The sequence below is a fragment of the Gadus morhua genome, chromosome 1, assembly GCF_902167405.1.
Source record: "Gadus morhua chromosome 1, gadMor3.0, whole genome shotgun sequence".
NCBI classification, from domain to species: Eukaryota; Metazoa; Chordata; class Actinopteri; order Gadiformes; family Gadidae; genus Gadus; species Gadus morhua.
Window position 1 is genome coordinate 29,672,952 of NC_044048.1, and position 15,811 is coordinate 29,688,762.

Below are 15,811 nucleotides of genomic sequence, written 5' to 3' on the forward strand. Positions count from 1 at the left end.
CTGTGTGTGAAGCGCCAGTGGATATGGGTGCAAAGGGAGACCAGAGTCACACTAACGATACGCTGCAGCACAAAGACGCTGTGACGCACGGAGACATCTTTGCGCTCGCGTCCCGGAGCGACGCGCAGCCTGCGGGCGGGCAGGGCGGGAAAACGGACGACGACGCCGTCGTCTGCTGGGACTCTCCGCGCACCCGAGGCGACGGCTCCTCCTCCTCCGACGCTGAGAAGGAACCGGTCTGCTCCGGGTTCGAGGGAAAGGACGACAGCCGCGGCCGCTCGCACAGAACCTCCCACCCAAAGAGCGGCTGCGGTTCACCGGCCGCCGACGAGCGGGAGAACGCCGCGTTCCAGCGGTGCTACTTCCTGTACGACGCCCGCCAGGAAACACCGGGGGTCTTTGATGCTCGGGCTGCGCCCGGGACCCCCCCGGGGGGCGGAGAGCGCCGGTTTGAAGCGGAGAGGGAGCGACGCTCGCCCGGGAGGCCGTCCCTGGAGCCCCGCCCAGAGGGGCCGAAGGAGCGCGGCGAACCAGGGAGCTCGGAGCCGGGAGTCACGAGGAAGATCCCTCTGAAGCCACAGCGCTCCAAGAAGTACCTGAACCGAGGGGACCCCCAGACGAGGGACCCCCAAACGAGGGACCCCCAGACGAGGGACCCCCAGACGAGGGACCCCCAGACGAGGGACGCCCAGACGAGGGACCCCCAGACGAGGCCCGCCCCGGCGGACGCGTGCGCCCTCGGCCCGTTCGGGGAGCCCCTGGTGTGGCGCTCCCCGCAGGCGCCCTGTGAGCCCGTCCGGCGCGGGGACGACGTCGGGGGGCCGCACCGCGGGCCGGGGGTCGTCAAGCCGACCAGACGCTCCGCTAAGCGCCGTGACGAGGCGACGGCGCCCGCGCAACCGGAGCCCCGGCGCCACCCGGCGCCTCAAACGCCGAAGACGTCGGCCTCGCCCCAACCGGCGCGCGGCCGGCGACGGGGACGGGGCGGCGGCGGCGGGGGGGTCGACGGGTCAGCACGGGGGCGGCGCCCTGGGTGCGTGGCTCCAGGAGGCGGAGACACAGCTGTTCTCTGGCCCGACGGCGGCGGCGGCGGCGGGCCCCCAGGCCACGCCCCCTCTCAGCCTCCCACTGAAGAGCCAGTGGTCCCGGGACGCGGGCGGCCACAGCCGACCCATCAGCATGGAGGGAGGCCCCGCCCACCTCGTCGGCCACGCCCACGTGGTCGGCCACGCCCACCGCGTCCCCGGCCAAGACCCCGGCAAGAGGAAGCAAGCGGTAAAACTAAACCAAACTAAACCCCCCCCACCCCTCTGCCGACTCCCGGGCTGCTTATCAAACCATCGGATTTGACCGCATTGCATGCGCTTGAGGCCATGGCGCAGGAAACCTTGTTATTTTCACATTATAGACCCACGCCATTCTGCATTACTGTGGCTTTGTATGACAGGGTCAGAAGCACACACACTGTCTCACTATCCCTGCATCGCTTCATTGAACTACCTGGTCCGTGGGCATGGGAGCGTACGGCTATCCACACTCCTTCCTCCCTGCAAAGCCTCACATCTGCCTGGCCTCTCCAGAGCCCTGGTAGCCCTTAAGCAAAGTCCTCATTGCTTAAGCTTCAGGCGTCTCCTACCCCTCCCCTCTGAGAGTGAGCGTACGCTAACATCAAACAACAGGAATAGCATCAAACAGCTGCCTACCAATAGGTGCCAGCTGATGCAATAGTTGCCGTAGCCTGTATGTCAATTGCCGTCACCCTGGCTCAATTTCAGGAGCATTGAGATATAAACTGTGTTCCCCCAGAGGTGATGCTGTTGCTGGTGTTTGATGTTGGTGTAGGCTCTCCTTTAACGTGTCGCGTTAACACCTTTTCCTTTGTACGCCTGTTTTTCTCACAGACCCAAGGTGATGCAATGAGCAGCGTTTTCCGAACCGATGTTTCTCTGGGAGTGTTTTTCTTAGGAAATGTAAAACGTCTGGAAGACGCTTGAAGCACATTTGAATCCAAATGGTCAACCAAGCCTCCTCTGCTTTCCTCGCATCTGGTCGAAAGGCACACGAGCTAAGATAGTCCAGGACTAGTGTATTCATATGCTGTCCTCGTGAATATGAATACGGTTGGCTGAGTTTGTCTTGTTGGTTCTACTTACCCCCCCAGTGCACGGCGTAACCATTGCACTTGCAGTCATCTTTCTTTTTGAAATGTGTCAGCCTTGAAAATGCATACTTTGTGCATGCCACTGATTAATAGCTTTTTCGGGCACCAGTTTGGCAACTTGTCATTAAAGGGAAAATGACAGCTGTGCAATTAAGTCAGCTACTGAAAAGACGTTCCCTTAAAAGCTCAAAGGACAATACCTGGGCATCAAACTGTCGTATCGCCTGGCTCCACTCAAACATCCCTTACTAATATCATTTGTCCGTAATTACAGATTCTGAGTGAAAGCATTTAGCCTGTGAGCAGCTGCCTCGAATATCAACAGTGATTTTATAGTATTTTGTACATAACTTCATAATTAGTTTGAAGTTTTGTACATAACTTTGTAATTTAGGTTATGTCAATAAAAAGACACAGATGCTACTTTGCCATTGTTTACATTGGTGGCGGGCGCGTGCTAGCTAAATGCGCTGTGGCAGAATCGCTACAAGGCAGCCATTTTGTAATTTTGACAGTTATATTGGCGGGCTGTTTTAGTGGAGCCAGGAGTGATTGGGATCGAGGTTCGAGCGCCCAGTGCGGTATCGTCCTTTAGATATTTTTTGTTTTAATTTTATCTGATAAAATTATACAAATAGACACTACTATTTGTTGAGTTGGAAATGATGATAAGCACAAATCTTTGTTTGGACTTCCTGGACGTTCTGTTGTTCAGAATAGAAAGTTAAGCATTTGTTAAAGTATCGCTGTTCATGCCCTGTTACCTTCTGTGTGTGTGTGTGTGTGCATGTGCATTTGCGTGGGCGTTTGTGTGTGCGTGTGCGTGCGTGTGTGTGAGCGTGTCCGCACTGTGCGTCTGTGTGTGTGTGTTTGGGTGTGTGGGTGTGTGTGTGAGGGTGTCCGCTCTGTGTGTGTGTGTGTGTGTGTGTGTGTGTGTGTGTGTGTGTGTGTGTGTGTGAGCATGTCCGCACTGTGTGGGTGTGTGTGTGAGCGTGTCCGCACTGTGTGTCTGTGTGTGTGTGTGCGTCTGTGTGTGTGCGTCTGTGTGTGTGTGTGTGTATTCATCAGCCCTCCTTGTGTTTCCTCTGCAGGAGACTCCGCCCACTCCGTCCATCCAGGAGGAGCCGTTCAAGGAGACCTCGGTGAGTCAGCACTCCGCTCGCAGCCCCCTCCTCCATGGACACTCAGCCCTTACCACATCCAGAGCAGCAACGCACAGATTCGATCCTCCTTGATGTAGGAATCTAGCCTGGCTATTCCCAGACCAAGCTCAATCGTGGATTGAGCTTGGTCTGGGGAGGCTGCTGTCATTTTCTGCAGCACAAGAGGCGTGATCAACGGGCCTCATTCGACTGACTCTGTACGCGATTGGCGAACAGAGTCGCGCGAATAGCGCGCCAGGGGGAAAAGCCGGCTTGGTGATTTACTCCCGCAAAAGCGTATCGGAAGCAGAAAGCAACGTGTTGCTCTTCTCCAGACCCTCTCTGCAGGGAGGACTCAGATCGCCGGCAGAACGGGCGGGGGGCTCCCAGATTAATAAGAATCCGCTCCTCAACGAGAAGGGAGGAAAATATCAACAGTATACAGAGAAGACTCTCGGGGTCTCAGTGTTGTTTGCTGAGATGCGAAAACATTGATGTATTTCCTCCGGGGCCAACGCTTTATTTACTCCTTTGGTAAAATCAATGTTCTCTTGTAAGCCGGGCTGGTGTTTAAGTAGCGTCCTCCCACAATCATCCACCCACTTTTTACTGAACGTTCAATTCAATTTGTATCGCCCTTACTCACAGATACAGTCTCAGAGGGCTTAACAGGCCGTCTGTTTGTGACCCCCCCCCACCCTGACCCGAGCCCCCCAGAAGGGAAGAAGAAACTCTCGTAATTAGCAAGGAAGGAAACTAGAGAAGGAACGCAGAGTGGGGGATCCCTCCTTCCAGGGTTGGTTAGGAGGGAAATGTGTGCCATAATTGACACACATAGTAATAAACATTTTAAAGAGGTGTTATTATCCCACAAGGTGTGAGTGTGATGAGCCATTCCAAGCCGTTTACATAATCTGCCCGTCCCTGTGCCTTCGTGACATCACTGGTGGCCGTGTCCACCTAGATGGACCTCATTTTTAAGTATCTTTTACTTTCGTTTTTAATTTATTCTATTTTATCCTATTTTTAATTGATCACTTATGTCCCTGCTTGTTTATATTGTGTTATATATATATATCACGGTTTGTTCATTGTTCATTGTTATTGTCTCAATTTATGCACATTATTCACTAAGCCAAATTCCTGGTTGGTGTAAAACCCTTCTTGGCAATTGAATCCTTTCTGATTCTGATTCTGATTCTGATGTACGCTGGGTAGATCAGTCTACCAGCCTACCCAGTGGACCGTAGCAAACGCTGCTGATCCACCCGTCATACAACGAGGTGGACACGCTCACTAGCAGTGCTGGGAACGTTACTTTAAAAAAGTAATTAGTTATTGTCACTCGCTACTTGTTCCAAAAAGCAACTGAGTTAGTAACTGAATTACTCTCTAATAAAAGTAACTAGTTACCAGGGAATGTAACTATTTGTGTTACTGTAAAAAAAGAAAGCTCTATGTCAAAGAATTTCGATTTTTCTGAGCAGTTTTCCCTTGGCCTTAATGTGTTAAATGGTTGAACTGCCCATTGAAGGCCCTGATATGCTTCCAACTTTAATTTGCTTGGTTGCAAAGGCTGTGGAACATCTGCCGAATACTACTCAAAATGCCAACTTTTCATCGGATTGCTCCGGACTTTTCTGCTGCCTCATCGAATCTGTTTGGGGTGTACGTGTGTGTGTGTGTGTGTGTCACGCATGTCCTGACTTGTGTGTAAAAACACTGGCTCTGATTAGCAACGATGAAACATGACTGCCTTAGCCAATCATAATCGCTTATCTCGTTGTTAAGCCACCTGGTCTCCTCACTAGCAATTTGTGTTTGGAGCCAGGGGCGCGTTCGGATTACGGAGATTATTCAATCAATTCATAGTAACGCATCGCATTTAACGTACAGTAACGGTAAGAGGGTTGTAACGGCGGAAACAGATTACCCCGTTACTGAAAAAATAACGGCGTTACCTAACGCCGTTATTTTAAACTGCGTTATTAGAAACACTGCTCACTAGTGATGTCACAAAAACACAGGAAGAGGCAGACTTTGATACGGCTGATCACACTCACACCTTGTGGCTCCTCTCCCCATCTCCTCCCCTCTCCTCCCCATCTCCCTCTCCTCCTCCCCTCCCCCCCCTCCCCCCCCCCCCAGAGGGAGCCGTGGGAGCGCCGTCTGGGCTCGGCCTCGGAGGACGACCCGGACCAGGAGTCCCTCTACCTGAAGGAGGCGCACCTGGGCATCGAGCGCAAGTGCTCCAGCATCACGGTGAGCTCCACGTCGTCCCTGGAGGCGGAGGTTGACTTCACCGTGCTCATGGACCTGCACTCCGGCATGGAGGAGTTCTCCCGCGGCATGACGGAGCTGGGCGAGCGCGACCTGTCGCCGGACGGGGGGCTGCGCATGGGCATCGACCTGTTCCAGCACCAGCAGCAGTACCAGCAGCAGCTGCAGCACCACCCCCCCCCGCCGCAGCACCACCACCAGCAGCACCATCAGCAGCACCGTCAGAGCCCCCCGCAGGAGGCCGTCCCCGGCAGCAGCCCCCCGGCGGCCAAGCACCCCCCCGCGCCGACTCCACAGATGCGACCGGAGGTCAAGCGACATGATGGACAGGTAGTGTGTAGGGGCGGGACCTGATGTGTCTCCGTGTGTTGCCGGGCTTTGGGGGTCCGGTTCTGTTGTTTTGGTCAAGGGGGGGGGGGGGGGGCTCGGTTCCTGTGTTCACGGGCTCTGCGCGCGTCCCCCTGGGGGTCTTCCTGGCGGCCATCTTGTGCTCGCTGGAAGGCTGCGATGGTTGAAGACACAAAATGTCGTTCCTGAAGGGATCCTGGAGGGGTCCTGGAGGGATCCTGGAGGGATCCTGGAGGGATCCTGGAGGGGATCCTGGAGGGGATCCTGGAGGGGATCCTGAAGGGGATCCTGAAGGGGTCCTGGAGGGGTCCTGGAGGGGTCCTGGAGGGGTCCTGGAGGGATCCTGGAGGGGTCCTGGAGGGGTCCTGGAGGGATCCTGGAGGGGATCCTGGAGGGGTCCTGGAGGGGTCCTGGAGGGGTCCTGGAGGGATCCTGGAGGGGTCCTGGAGGGGTCCTGGAAGGCACTGGCGGCCTTCAGATCCCGATCAGGGGGGGAGGGGGTTAAGGCATGGCCCGCATGGAGGAATATGTTTTTCTTGCATTTTAAATGTCTTGTGCCGGATGAGTGGAGCTCCGCTGTGCTGTTGCCAGGAGACCTGCACAATTAGTGTTCCTTCAGATGTGATTTATGTATAAACCAAGTCGGTGCGGTGGTGAGGCTATGTGTCGCTGTTTGGAACGCGGCTCCTAATGACTCGCCTTGTTTCCTCCCTTGTTCCCTTCCTTGTATCCTTCCTTGTTTCCCTCTTGTGTCCTTCCTTGTTTCCTTCCTTGTTCCCTTCCTTGTTTCCTTCCTTGTTTCCCTCTTGTGTCCTTCCTTGTTTCCCTCTTGTGTCCTTCCTTGTTTCCTTCCTTGTTTCCTTCCTTGTGTCCTTCCCTCAGCCCGTCGTTCCCAAGAAGCCAAAGAGGTCAGTGCCCGTGTCGTCGTCGATGGACAGGGACAGAGACCAATCGCACAGAGACGTGGGTCGTGGCCCCGCCCCCACGGCACTGAGCAGGGAGGTCAGCGATGTCATGGCTCCGCCCACCATGAGGAGGACGGACGTACGGACCGAGATGCAGCCCAACGGGTCCGAGGTCACCACCACCATCGTCGAGTTCACGGATCAGGTGACTTTAACTCTTCACCGAAAATACGGCAAACTTGTTTCCGTAAAGTCAATTATGCCGATTAGGCCGATTATGGTTCCACGTTGACGCAACGACCACGCAGACGCTTCGTCGCAGTCCTGAACCTTTATGGTTCTGCGTCGGGTTTTAGTGAGCCGACCAATCACAGCCCTTGCTGCTGCCTCGCCTCGACGGAAGTTTACAATTTTTGGAAGGTGCACGTCAGGCCCTTGCGGTCGACGCATTGAGGGTCCGCAAGGATGTAAGGGGTCCTTAACCCCCTTGCGTTGTGGGAACGTGGGACCACAATCACTGCTTACTGGAGCAGGATTACCAACTCCTACCCGCTCCTTAAAGTCTGGTATGGGCCAAGTCTTGCTGCTTGCTAAGATGAAAGTGTGTGTTTCAGGATCACGGTCTGTGTAGCCTGGGAGATGTTCCTTATTCTACAAGAGAGAGTGTTTCCCCTGTGAGTACACATCAGACACACGCACACACAAAATCACACACACAGGCCTGGCCTTGTGTGTGTGTCCTTGTGTGTTTCCTGGGGATGAAGATGAGAGAGAGAGAGAGAGAGAGAGAGAGAGAGAGAGAGAGAGAGAGAGAGAGAGAGAGAGAGAGAGAGAGAGAGAGAGAGAGAGAGAGAGAGAGAGAGAGAGAGAGAGAGAGAGAGAGAGAGAGAGAGAGAGAGAGAGAGAGAGAGAGAGAGAGAGAGAGAGAGAGAGATTCTTGAATGTGTGTCCTAGATATTGTGTGATAGAAAAATTCAAAATCTTCTATACCGTTCAGTAGAAACACTGTCCATCTGTGAGCATTAGCATAATCCAGATCTATTTTCGTCCGAGCACGCATGTGAGCTCCTCTTCAAGTCTCAGCGGGCGCCGTGTTTACCCGACTCTCACGCCAACGTGCTAACGTGCTAACGGCTACCTCCCCGCGGCGTGCAGGTGCACATGGGGAGTCTGGGGAGGGATTCATCGGGCTCCCCCATCCTGTTTGCCGAGAACGTCACCTCCGCCACCACTCAGGTTACCAAGGTACGCCCCCCCCCCCCCCCCCCCCCCCGCTGACACATTGAGGCGTTCCTCCGTGGGATTACTGACCCAGCAACAAGACTGGTCCTCTCAGTGCTGAAGACGCGCGTGTGTGTGTGTGCGTGTGTGCACGCGGGTGTGTGTGTGTCCATGTGTGTCTATGTGCGTGCGTGTGTTTGGGTGTCCGTGTGTGTGTGTTTGTCTGTGTGTGTGTGCGTGTGTGTGTTTGTCTGTGAGTGTGCTTGAATACGTACGTGCGTGGGCCTGTGTGTGTGTGTGTGTGTGTGTGTGTGTGTGTGTGTGTGTGTGTGTGTGTGTGTGTGTGTGTGTGTGTGTGTGTGTCGTTCCAGACGGTGAAGGGAGGCTACTCAGAGACGCGGATCGAGAAGCGGATTATCATCACGGGGGACGACGACGTGGATCAGGAGCAGGTGGGCCTGGCTGCTGCTGCTGCTGTTGTTGTTGTTGTTGTTGTTGTCGTCAGCGTTGTTGAACCCAGGACTGTGTGAGTGCTACCCTGCGGTGTCTGCTCCTATTGCGTCGCAGGCCTTGGCGATCGCGATCCAAGAAGCCAAGCAACAGCATCCCGACATGCTGGTCACCAAGGCGATCGTTGTCAGGGAAACGGAGTCCTCCGGCGACGAGAAGCACCGAATGTCTAAGGTAGGAGCGCTCCGTCTGTGTTTGGGACGGTCTGCGTTACCTCCCGCGTCGCCGTGCTCTGATTCACGCTCCTCTCCTTTGTGTCTCGTCTGCAGTGTTGATCTACGCTGGCGAGGGCGCCCTCCGCAGGATCAGACGTGTCGGTGCAGCCGCAACCTGAAATGACCACCTATCCGTCCGGTGGTGGTTTTGATGGACACACACACACACACACACACACACACACACACACACACTTGGCCATGTGTGGCAGGACTAGTGTTGATTTGTAATTTCTATTAACATTTAAACCACGACCATGTAAGTTACATTCAGTATTTTAGGTTATTATTGTTATTTATATTCACTACTGCGCCTGAGAGATGATTACGTATTCTCAGAACAGCGATGGAGCAGATGCACTTCACTTGAGATAATTGTACTGGAGTCTATAATTGGCTGACAATATGTCACTAGAACCGCCAGCAGCTGGAAAGATTTTGTGGATGATGGCTAAATGATCGTTAAACAGCCAACCAAGATGTCTTCTACAGTTACCCTCCGAAGTGGATAAACATATCACTGTTGATCTGTTGATATTTTAAATCAGGCAAAAAATATAGCAAGGTCAGACATGAATGCATCACCCTATTGACAACGTCATGAAGGGAATCACCCTCTCCTCATTCCTTAGACATTTGTATTTCTGAGATACTGTACCACTGAAAAACTGGCCTGAAATCAACGGGAATTTCTGCCTGCCTATGTGCGACAAAATGACTGAAACTTGTGTGCTTCAATGTAAACTTCCTCACTTTTTAAAGGAGTACTATGTTAGATTGGATTATAGGTACAGTGCTGTGGCATGTGTGTGGGAAAAAACAGGGCTAAGTCAGGGACAAACGGATTTCTATCCTTCGTTTTCATACCTGCTGAGACCAACACATGAACGAACCGGGTGTCATTCTTCCGGAGACTCGCTAGGGGGTACTGCAAGCTCAAGTCGTCCTAATAGCGCCCTCTAGTGGCGCTTAACCTTTCTGCCACACATGGCAGAATTTGGCAAAAACACAATGTTTTGATAAGTGCTTAATTTGTCCTGCAGTGCAGTAACAGAAGATCGTGAAGCAGTAAACACAGAATAAAACCAGACTTCATGACAGGACAATATCGTCTCTAAGCATGTCACTATTTTCGAACATTACTTTTAATGTTATTTTTTTCCACCTCCTTTAGATATTGTTTAATATGAGATTAGTATATGAGCCCGATGTTTAGAAAGAGAGTATACCCAGGTGAAAAAATATTATACTTCAACGACACTTTTGAAAGGATGTACTAAGTCCACTTTTAGTATGTAACTGTATTCTGTACTAATTTCGTTGCATTCAAGTATACCAAAGTGTACTAAGGTATACCTTAAGTACTACTATAGATATACTCCAGTATACTCCAAGTGTAAATAGTATGCTAAAATTGCACAACTTTTGACAACCTTTAAGTGTACTGAAGTACACTAGTGAAAAGTATGATTTCTAGCATTTGAAACACTCTTGCAGTACAATAGCATTATATTACCAGTGTGTTTGAAATATACTTAAAAAGGCAGTATGGTTCAATTGATAGTATATAAGTATATTTTGAACACACTATTATCATACTTCTGTCATATTTCAAATTAAATTCAAATACACTTTCTGACTATATTTAGTACTTTTTAAGTCTGCCATTATGTTAATTAAAATGTATTTATAGTACATTTCTATCACAATTGCAGCATCAAAGGCATGCACTTTAAGTACAATGTTATTATACTCTAAAGAGGAGCAGAAGTGTATATTGAGTGTATTTTATCACTGCTTATACTACATAATAGAAGTGTATTTTTAACACACTATTATCATTCCTCTGTCATATTTCTAATTAAATTCAAGTACACTTTCTGACTATATTTAGTACTTTTAAAGTGTGCAATTATGTAACTAAAAATGCATTTATTATGTATTTATAGTCAATTTGTGTCACAATTTAAGCATCAAAGGCATGTACTTAAAGTATAGTTATTATACTATAATGTAAAGTGGAAGCGTATATTAAGGGTATTTTAAGTACAATACTGTTATACTACTAAGTACTTTATAAATACTACAGAAATATACTTACAATACATATTATACTTCACATGCACTTCTTTCTGGTACCATTTTAGTACACTCCATGGGTGCTATTTTGTTCCATGACAAAAAACACTTAAATTGTACAAACCAAAACTTTAATTTAAATATTAATACAAACATACATTCAATAACACCTAACTTTAAAACATCTGACATATATAACATATATAATAAAGCTACTGAGGAGCAACCTTGGTGTAGCCCTCATTATTGCATTTCCTCCGCAGCAGGGCCCGGATCTCACTAACCATGGTGTTGGGGAATTTCTCCCTCACCGTGTCTGTGAAAACAGGAAGGACGCATGTGATTTAAGACTTAAGATAAACAATAAATTACATTGACACAGACTAGTGCTTGTGCCCATTGGGAGCGTGCCCGTTCGGAGCGCGTGCCCAATCGGAGCGTGCCAAACGTAAAAAAAAACGCAGCCCCCGGTACGCCACGTGCCCCCGCTACGCAACGTGGTCCAGCTACGCCACAGGCCCCCGCTATAAAACAACTCTTTCTATTAGGCTATCATCATTACCGTAACATTCCTACATTTTACAATACAAATACGACGCAAAGACGCTCTCAGGCGCAAACGTAGCCCCCGCTACGCCACAGGCCCCCACTACGCCAGTTGATCCAGTAACTTTACTTCGATTACTAAATTCAAGCATTATACTTCGATAAAAGCAACTCTTTCTATTAGGCTATCATCATTACCGTAACATTCCAACAGACTATAGCCAAAGTTAGCTGACGTTACAGAGTATTTCGGAATCATTTCACTACCGTTTTGGAACTGACTTACCTCCAAAGAAAAGCAATTTGGCTGCAATAGGCTTCGCCTCTTGTTGTCGCCGTTGTGTAGGCCAAATTACCTCTATCCAGCCCTGCTCCGACTCGAGGTCTTCCCTGCAGTTAACCGTTATTTTTTTATTTCTGTATGCATCACGTATGACGGATGTATTATCTGCTCTAACGGAGCCGTCTTGGAAATAAAACAAACCAAACACTGTCATTGTTTGACCCGGAGATATTAGGTGCTCACTGCTCAATTTCAAATGGAACACTAACCGTCCGCGCCAAGTGTATTTGAGTAAACCACCAATTGGCGACCTAAATACTACATTCTCATTGGACGTCGATTTGCAGCCGCACACTGATTGGATGGCCGTTATAAACTTGCTATTTTCAAATTTTGGTTATAGCCTTGGATTTTCTTTAATAGTTAGTCGTTGGAGCTAGTAAAAGTAGCCATTTCAGTATTATTTATCTGTATTTTTTTGATTAATTCAACACTTTGGTTGTGATGATGTATGAATATACTTAAATAAACTTCTAATGAAGTGAAATTAAAGTATACTAAAAATGAAGCATGTTAATAGTGTATTACTAAGTGTACTTTTCAGAATCACACTGAATGACAACTATAAGTTTTTGCAATTTAGTATACTTTTTCTAAGTGCACTGAAATACAGCTTAAAATTAACTTGCATTAAAGTGAACTGTAAGGAAGTATACTTAAATACACTACTAATAAAGGGAAATTTAAGTATACTTTGATAAAGCATTTTAATAGTGTATTACAAAGGACTTGAAATGAAGTGTACTTTTCAGAAGTACACTAAAGTACCACTTTAAGTATGTGCAACTTAGTATACTTTTTCTAAGTACACTGAAATACAGCTTAAAAAGTATTTGCATTAAAGTGCACTTCATGGAAGTACACTTAAATACACTTCTAATGAAGTGAAATTAAATTACACTCTAAAAAAGCATTTTAATAGTGTATTACAAAGGACTTGAAACAAAGTGTACTTTTCAGAAGTACACTAAAATACCACTTTAAGTATTTGAAACTTAGTATACTTTTGCTAAGTATACTGAAATACAGCTTAAAATTAACTTAAATTAAAGTGAACTTTACGGAAGTATACTTCAATACACTTCTAATGAAGTGAAATTAAATTACACTTTAAAAAAGTATTTTAATAGTGAATTCCAAAATACTTGAAAATGAGTGTACTTTTCAGAAGTACACTAAGGTACAAATTACAATACACTTACAATAAAGTACACTTTTTATAAATACACTAAATTACCACTATAAGTATTTGCAATTTAGTATACTTTTTCTAAGTACACTTATGTACAATTTAAATAAACTTAAAATAAAGTATACTTTTTAAAAGTACAAAGCAATACCGCTTTAAGTATTGCAGAATTAGTATACTTATTTTTAAGTACGTTAAAGTTGAATTTAATGACATTTATTGCGAAGTACACTTTTTAAAAGTATATGTTAAGTATACTTTAAATTAAGCACAAAAAGTAAAAGTATACTTATACTAACTTTTGTATAATTGATTTATACTTGTAATACACTAAAGTATACTACTTTTTCACCTGGGTAGGCTCCAAATGACTGTACTCCAGTAGTGAAATTATAGTATTTAAAATGTTTGCATGATAGTTACTTGTAGGTACTCAATTTGAAACACACAGAAAAGGTTTAATGGCTTCCACTACAATGTGATATAGGACGTTTCAAATGAAAGTACCGAAACTACTTTGCCCAAACTTCCAAGTCGGCACATGGGGAAATCATACTTCTACAAAAGATTGTAGCCCTAACTTGTTGTTTGTGCAGCTTAATCATAAGCATAATAGGGGGACAGAAAACTAATTATGTTGTGCTATTCCCAATGCAGTCCTACTTTTATACCGCTCACTTTAGTTACTGCTTATTTCCATTCTTCTTTTCTGTTTTTGCATTATAATAAACGTCAGCCATTGGTTATTTTCACACTGATCATCGGGCTATACCAGGAAAAAAAACACTAAACCTGTAGACCTGCACATTATCGGACATAGGTAATGCGCTATAGAGTAATCATCACTTAAACACTTATTTCTGAAATCTGCAAAACTCTTTTAAGGAATTGTAAGCCTGTGAGATGTTATGCATTGCTCATACGACAAAGGAAGAGTAAAATAACCGTTCTCGAAACATGTAGCGTGACAAGTGAGAGGGAAATGTTTCAGTAACGGTTCCTGTGTGTCTCCGATAAGTGAATGTTAGCAGAATGACATAGACTTTGTGATGTGCTGATAGTGGAGAACAAACACAGTTTTTTGTATGACCTACTTTATATAACACAAAAAAGGGAAACCATACCAAACTGACACAGCCAACGTCCACATTAATATTTAGCAAAACAACCTTTTCTTTGCAAATTTCTCTTGACTTCTTGCAGAATTCTATTGGGTGTGTTAGTTTAGAGTGGATGGTTCGACAGTGATAAAGAAATGCCTTTTTTTTCTTAGGTAAAGGTCAAAATAACAATGGTGTAGGCCTATGTAAACCGTCCAAACGTGTGGTGTGTAACTAACTTCCATTGTCTGTCTCCGAAAGGCAGACCACTGATTTATACTTTGGTTCCAGACCTGTGACGGTGATTGGCTGATGTGTGTACGTAGAATGGGACAATTGAAAATATAAAAAAGGTGTAATGTATTCTTGGGCTTGTAAATATGAAATGGTGCACTGTGAAAGCATGACCACATTTTTGCCGATGGTATTGATGGCCACTGGGTGGAGCCAGATCTTTGACGCCGTGAACCGGGCTGAAATAACTATCCGTCAAGGAAAAAAACGACCACAAAAATAAAAGTACGTCAACCTCGGTTTGAAATGGATCGAACAACAGCACCTCAAGAAAAAGTTACCATTTCTCCTGATGACAAAAAATATACCACTGGACCACAATGCATCACTGTCTACCGACTTTGGAGCTTTTCGTCAGAGCACTCTGATTGGTTGAGCTCTGGCTTACCTTATGAACATTACTGATGTGTACAGTCCTTCCTCCGCGCCCATATTTGCTTGTTGATGTGTGTTTGCTGTACAGTGTACTCGCGTTCCTCCTCTGACATCGAGAAAGATGAACGGGGGTGCAGGAGGAGAGGTGTGTGTCCGTGTGATTATAAGGGTAACAGTGTGGGTGCTGTGATCATATTTAAAGAGAAAAAAAAAAAAGGTATGTGTTGTTGTTCCTTACATTGACTGAGCAATGCAGTATTTTTTTTCTTTTTTTTTAACCATTAAAAAACAATTCCCAATGGACTCATGCGTACTGGTATTGTTTATGTTGAATGGACGGTTGGCTTTTCTGTTGAAGCAGTTGTACATTAATTAATGTATAAATATACTTATTCTCAATTTCTTGGGGAGTCTTTCCTCCTTGAATGGTAAGTGGACATTTACCATAATCAAAACAAAATGAACAATAAAAATCGAAAAAACGTTTCAAAGTTACTAGATTCAAGATTTCAGTGCTCTTAAGACACGATTCCATATAGCTTGGAACATCTTTCCTTTCAAATGCCCCCTCTGCCCCCAAAAGACGCAATTAAGCAGAAAATGACTTTGTATTTATTAAAAGCAGGTTGAATCATCCAAACATCCTTAAGCAATAGAGGGACTCATGCCAAACCACTGTTGACAGTCAGACACCACTCCCTTCGTTTGTATTGAAGCGATGTTAGAAAAGAAACCGGTCACCACTGTTCACGGCCACAGACCACAATGCAATCATGAAAAGACAAATAGGAAAACACAAGGCGAGTCCTCTCTGAGACCAAAAGCCCAAAGTTGTTGACGTGAAACAGAATGGACCGAAGCTGAACAATAATTTAAACGACAGGCGAGCGGTTTGTGGGTCAGAGAGAGGGACGGGGGCTTATCCATACAACACTGAGGGCGAGGGGAGCAAAGGGGAACACATAGATAGATATCTCACTTGAATTACAAGGAAAAAGAATCATAAAGACTTAAGGCTTATTTGGGACCTGAGGATTTCATACAAACATTAGACCGATGAAAGCTTTGTGTGTGTGTATATAATTGTGTAAGTGTATATGATT

At 46.7% G+C, this 15,811-nt stretch overlaps 1 protein-coding gene and 1 long non-coding RNA gene across 4 annotated transcripts in view; one reads left to right on the forward strand and one right to left on the reverse strand.

Annotated features, from left to right (window-relative positions):
• Nucleotides 1-10,007, forward strand: part of si:dkey-178k16.1 (band 4.1-like protein 1) — a 50,207-nt gene extending 40,200 nt beyond the window's left edge. For all 3 annotated transcript variants that reach the window (XM_030361844.1, XM_030361852.1, XM_030361836.1), the window contains exons 15-22: nt 3,253-3,303; nt 5,452-5,913; nt 6,814-7,041; nt 7,451-7,510; nt 7,992-8,081; nt 8,429-8,509; nt 8,625-8,741; nt 8,837-10,007. In XM_030361844.1, the coding sequence (XP_030217704.1) occupies nt 3,253-3,303; nt 5,452-5,913; nt 6,814-7,041; nt 7,451-7,510; nt 7,992-8,081; nt 8,429-8,509; nt 8,625-8,741; nt 8,837-8,842 (1,095 nt within the window). In that variant the 3' untranslated portion in view covers nt 8,843-10,007. The remainder of the gene's footprint in view (nt 1-3,252; nt 3,304-5,451; nt 5,914-6,813; nt 7,042-7,450; nt 7,511-7,991; nt 8,082-8,428; nt 8,510-8,624; nt 8,742-8,836) is intronic.
• Nucleotides 10,008-10,970: 963 nt separating this feature from the next.
• LOC115547549 (uncharacterized) lies at nt 10,971-13,290 on the reverse strand. Its single transcript, XR_003977385.1, has 2 exons — nt 11,694-13,290; nt 10,971-11,177 (listed from the first exon to the last, which is right to left on the reverse strand). It is a non-coding gene; the product is annotated as an uncharacterized LOC115547549 (long non-coding RNA).
• Nucleotides 13,291-15,811: the final 2,521 nt, after the last annotated feature.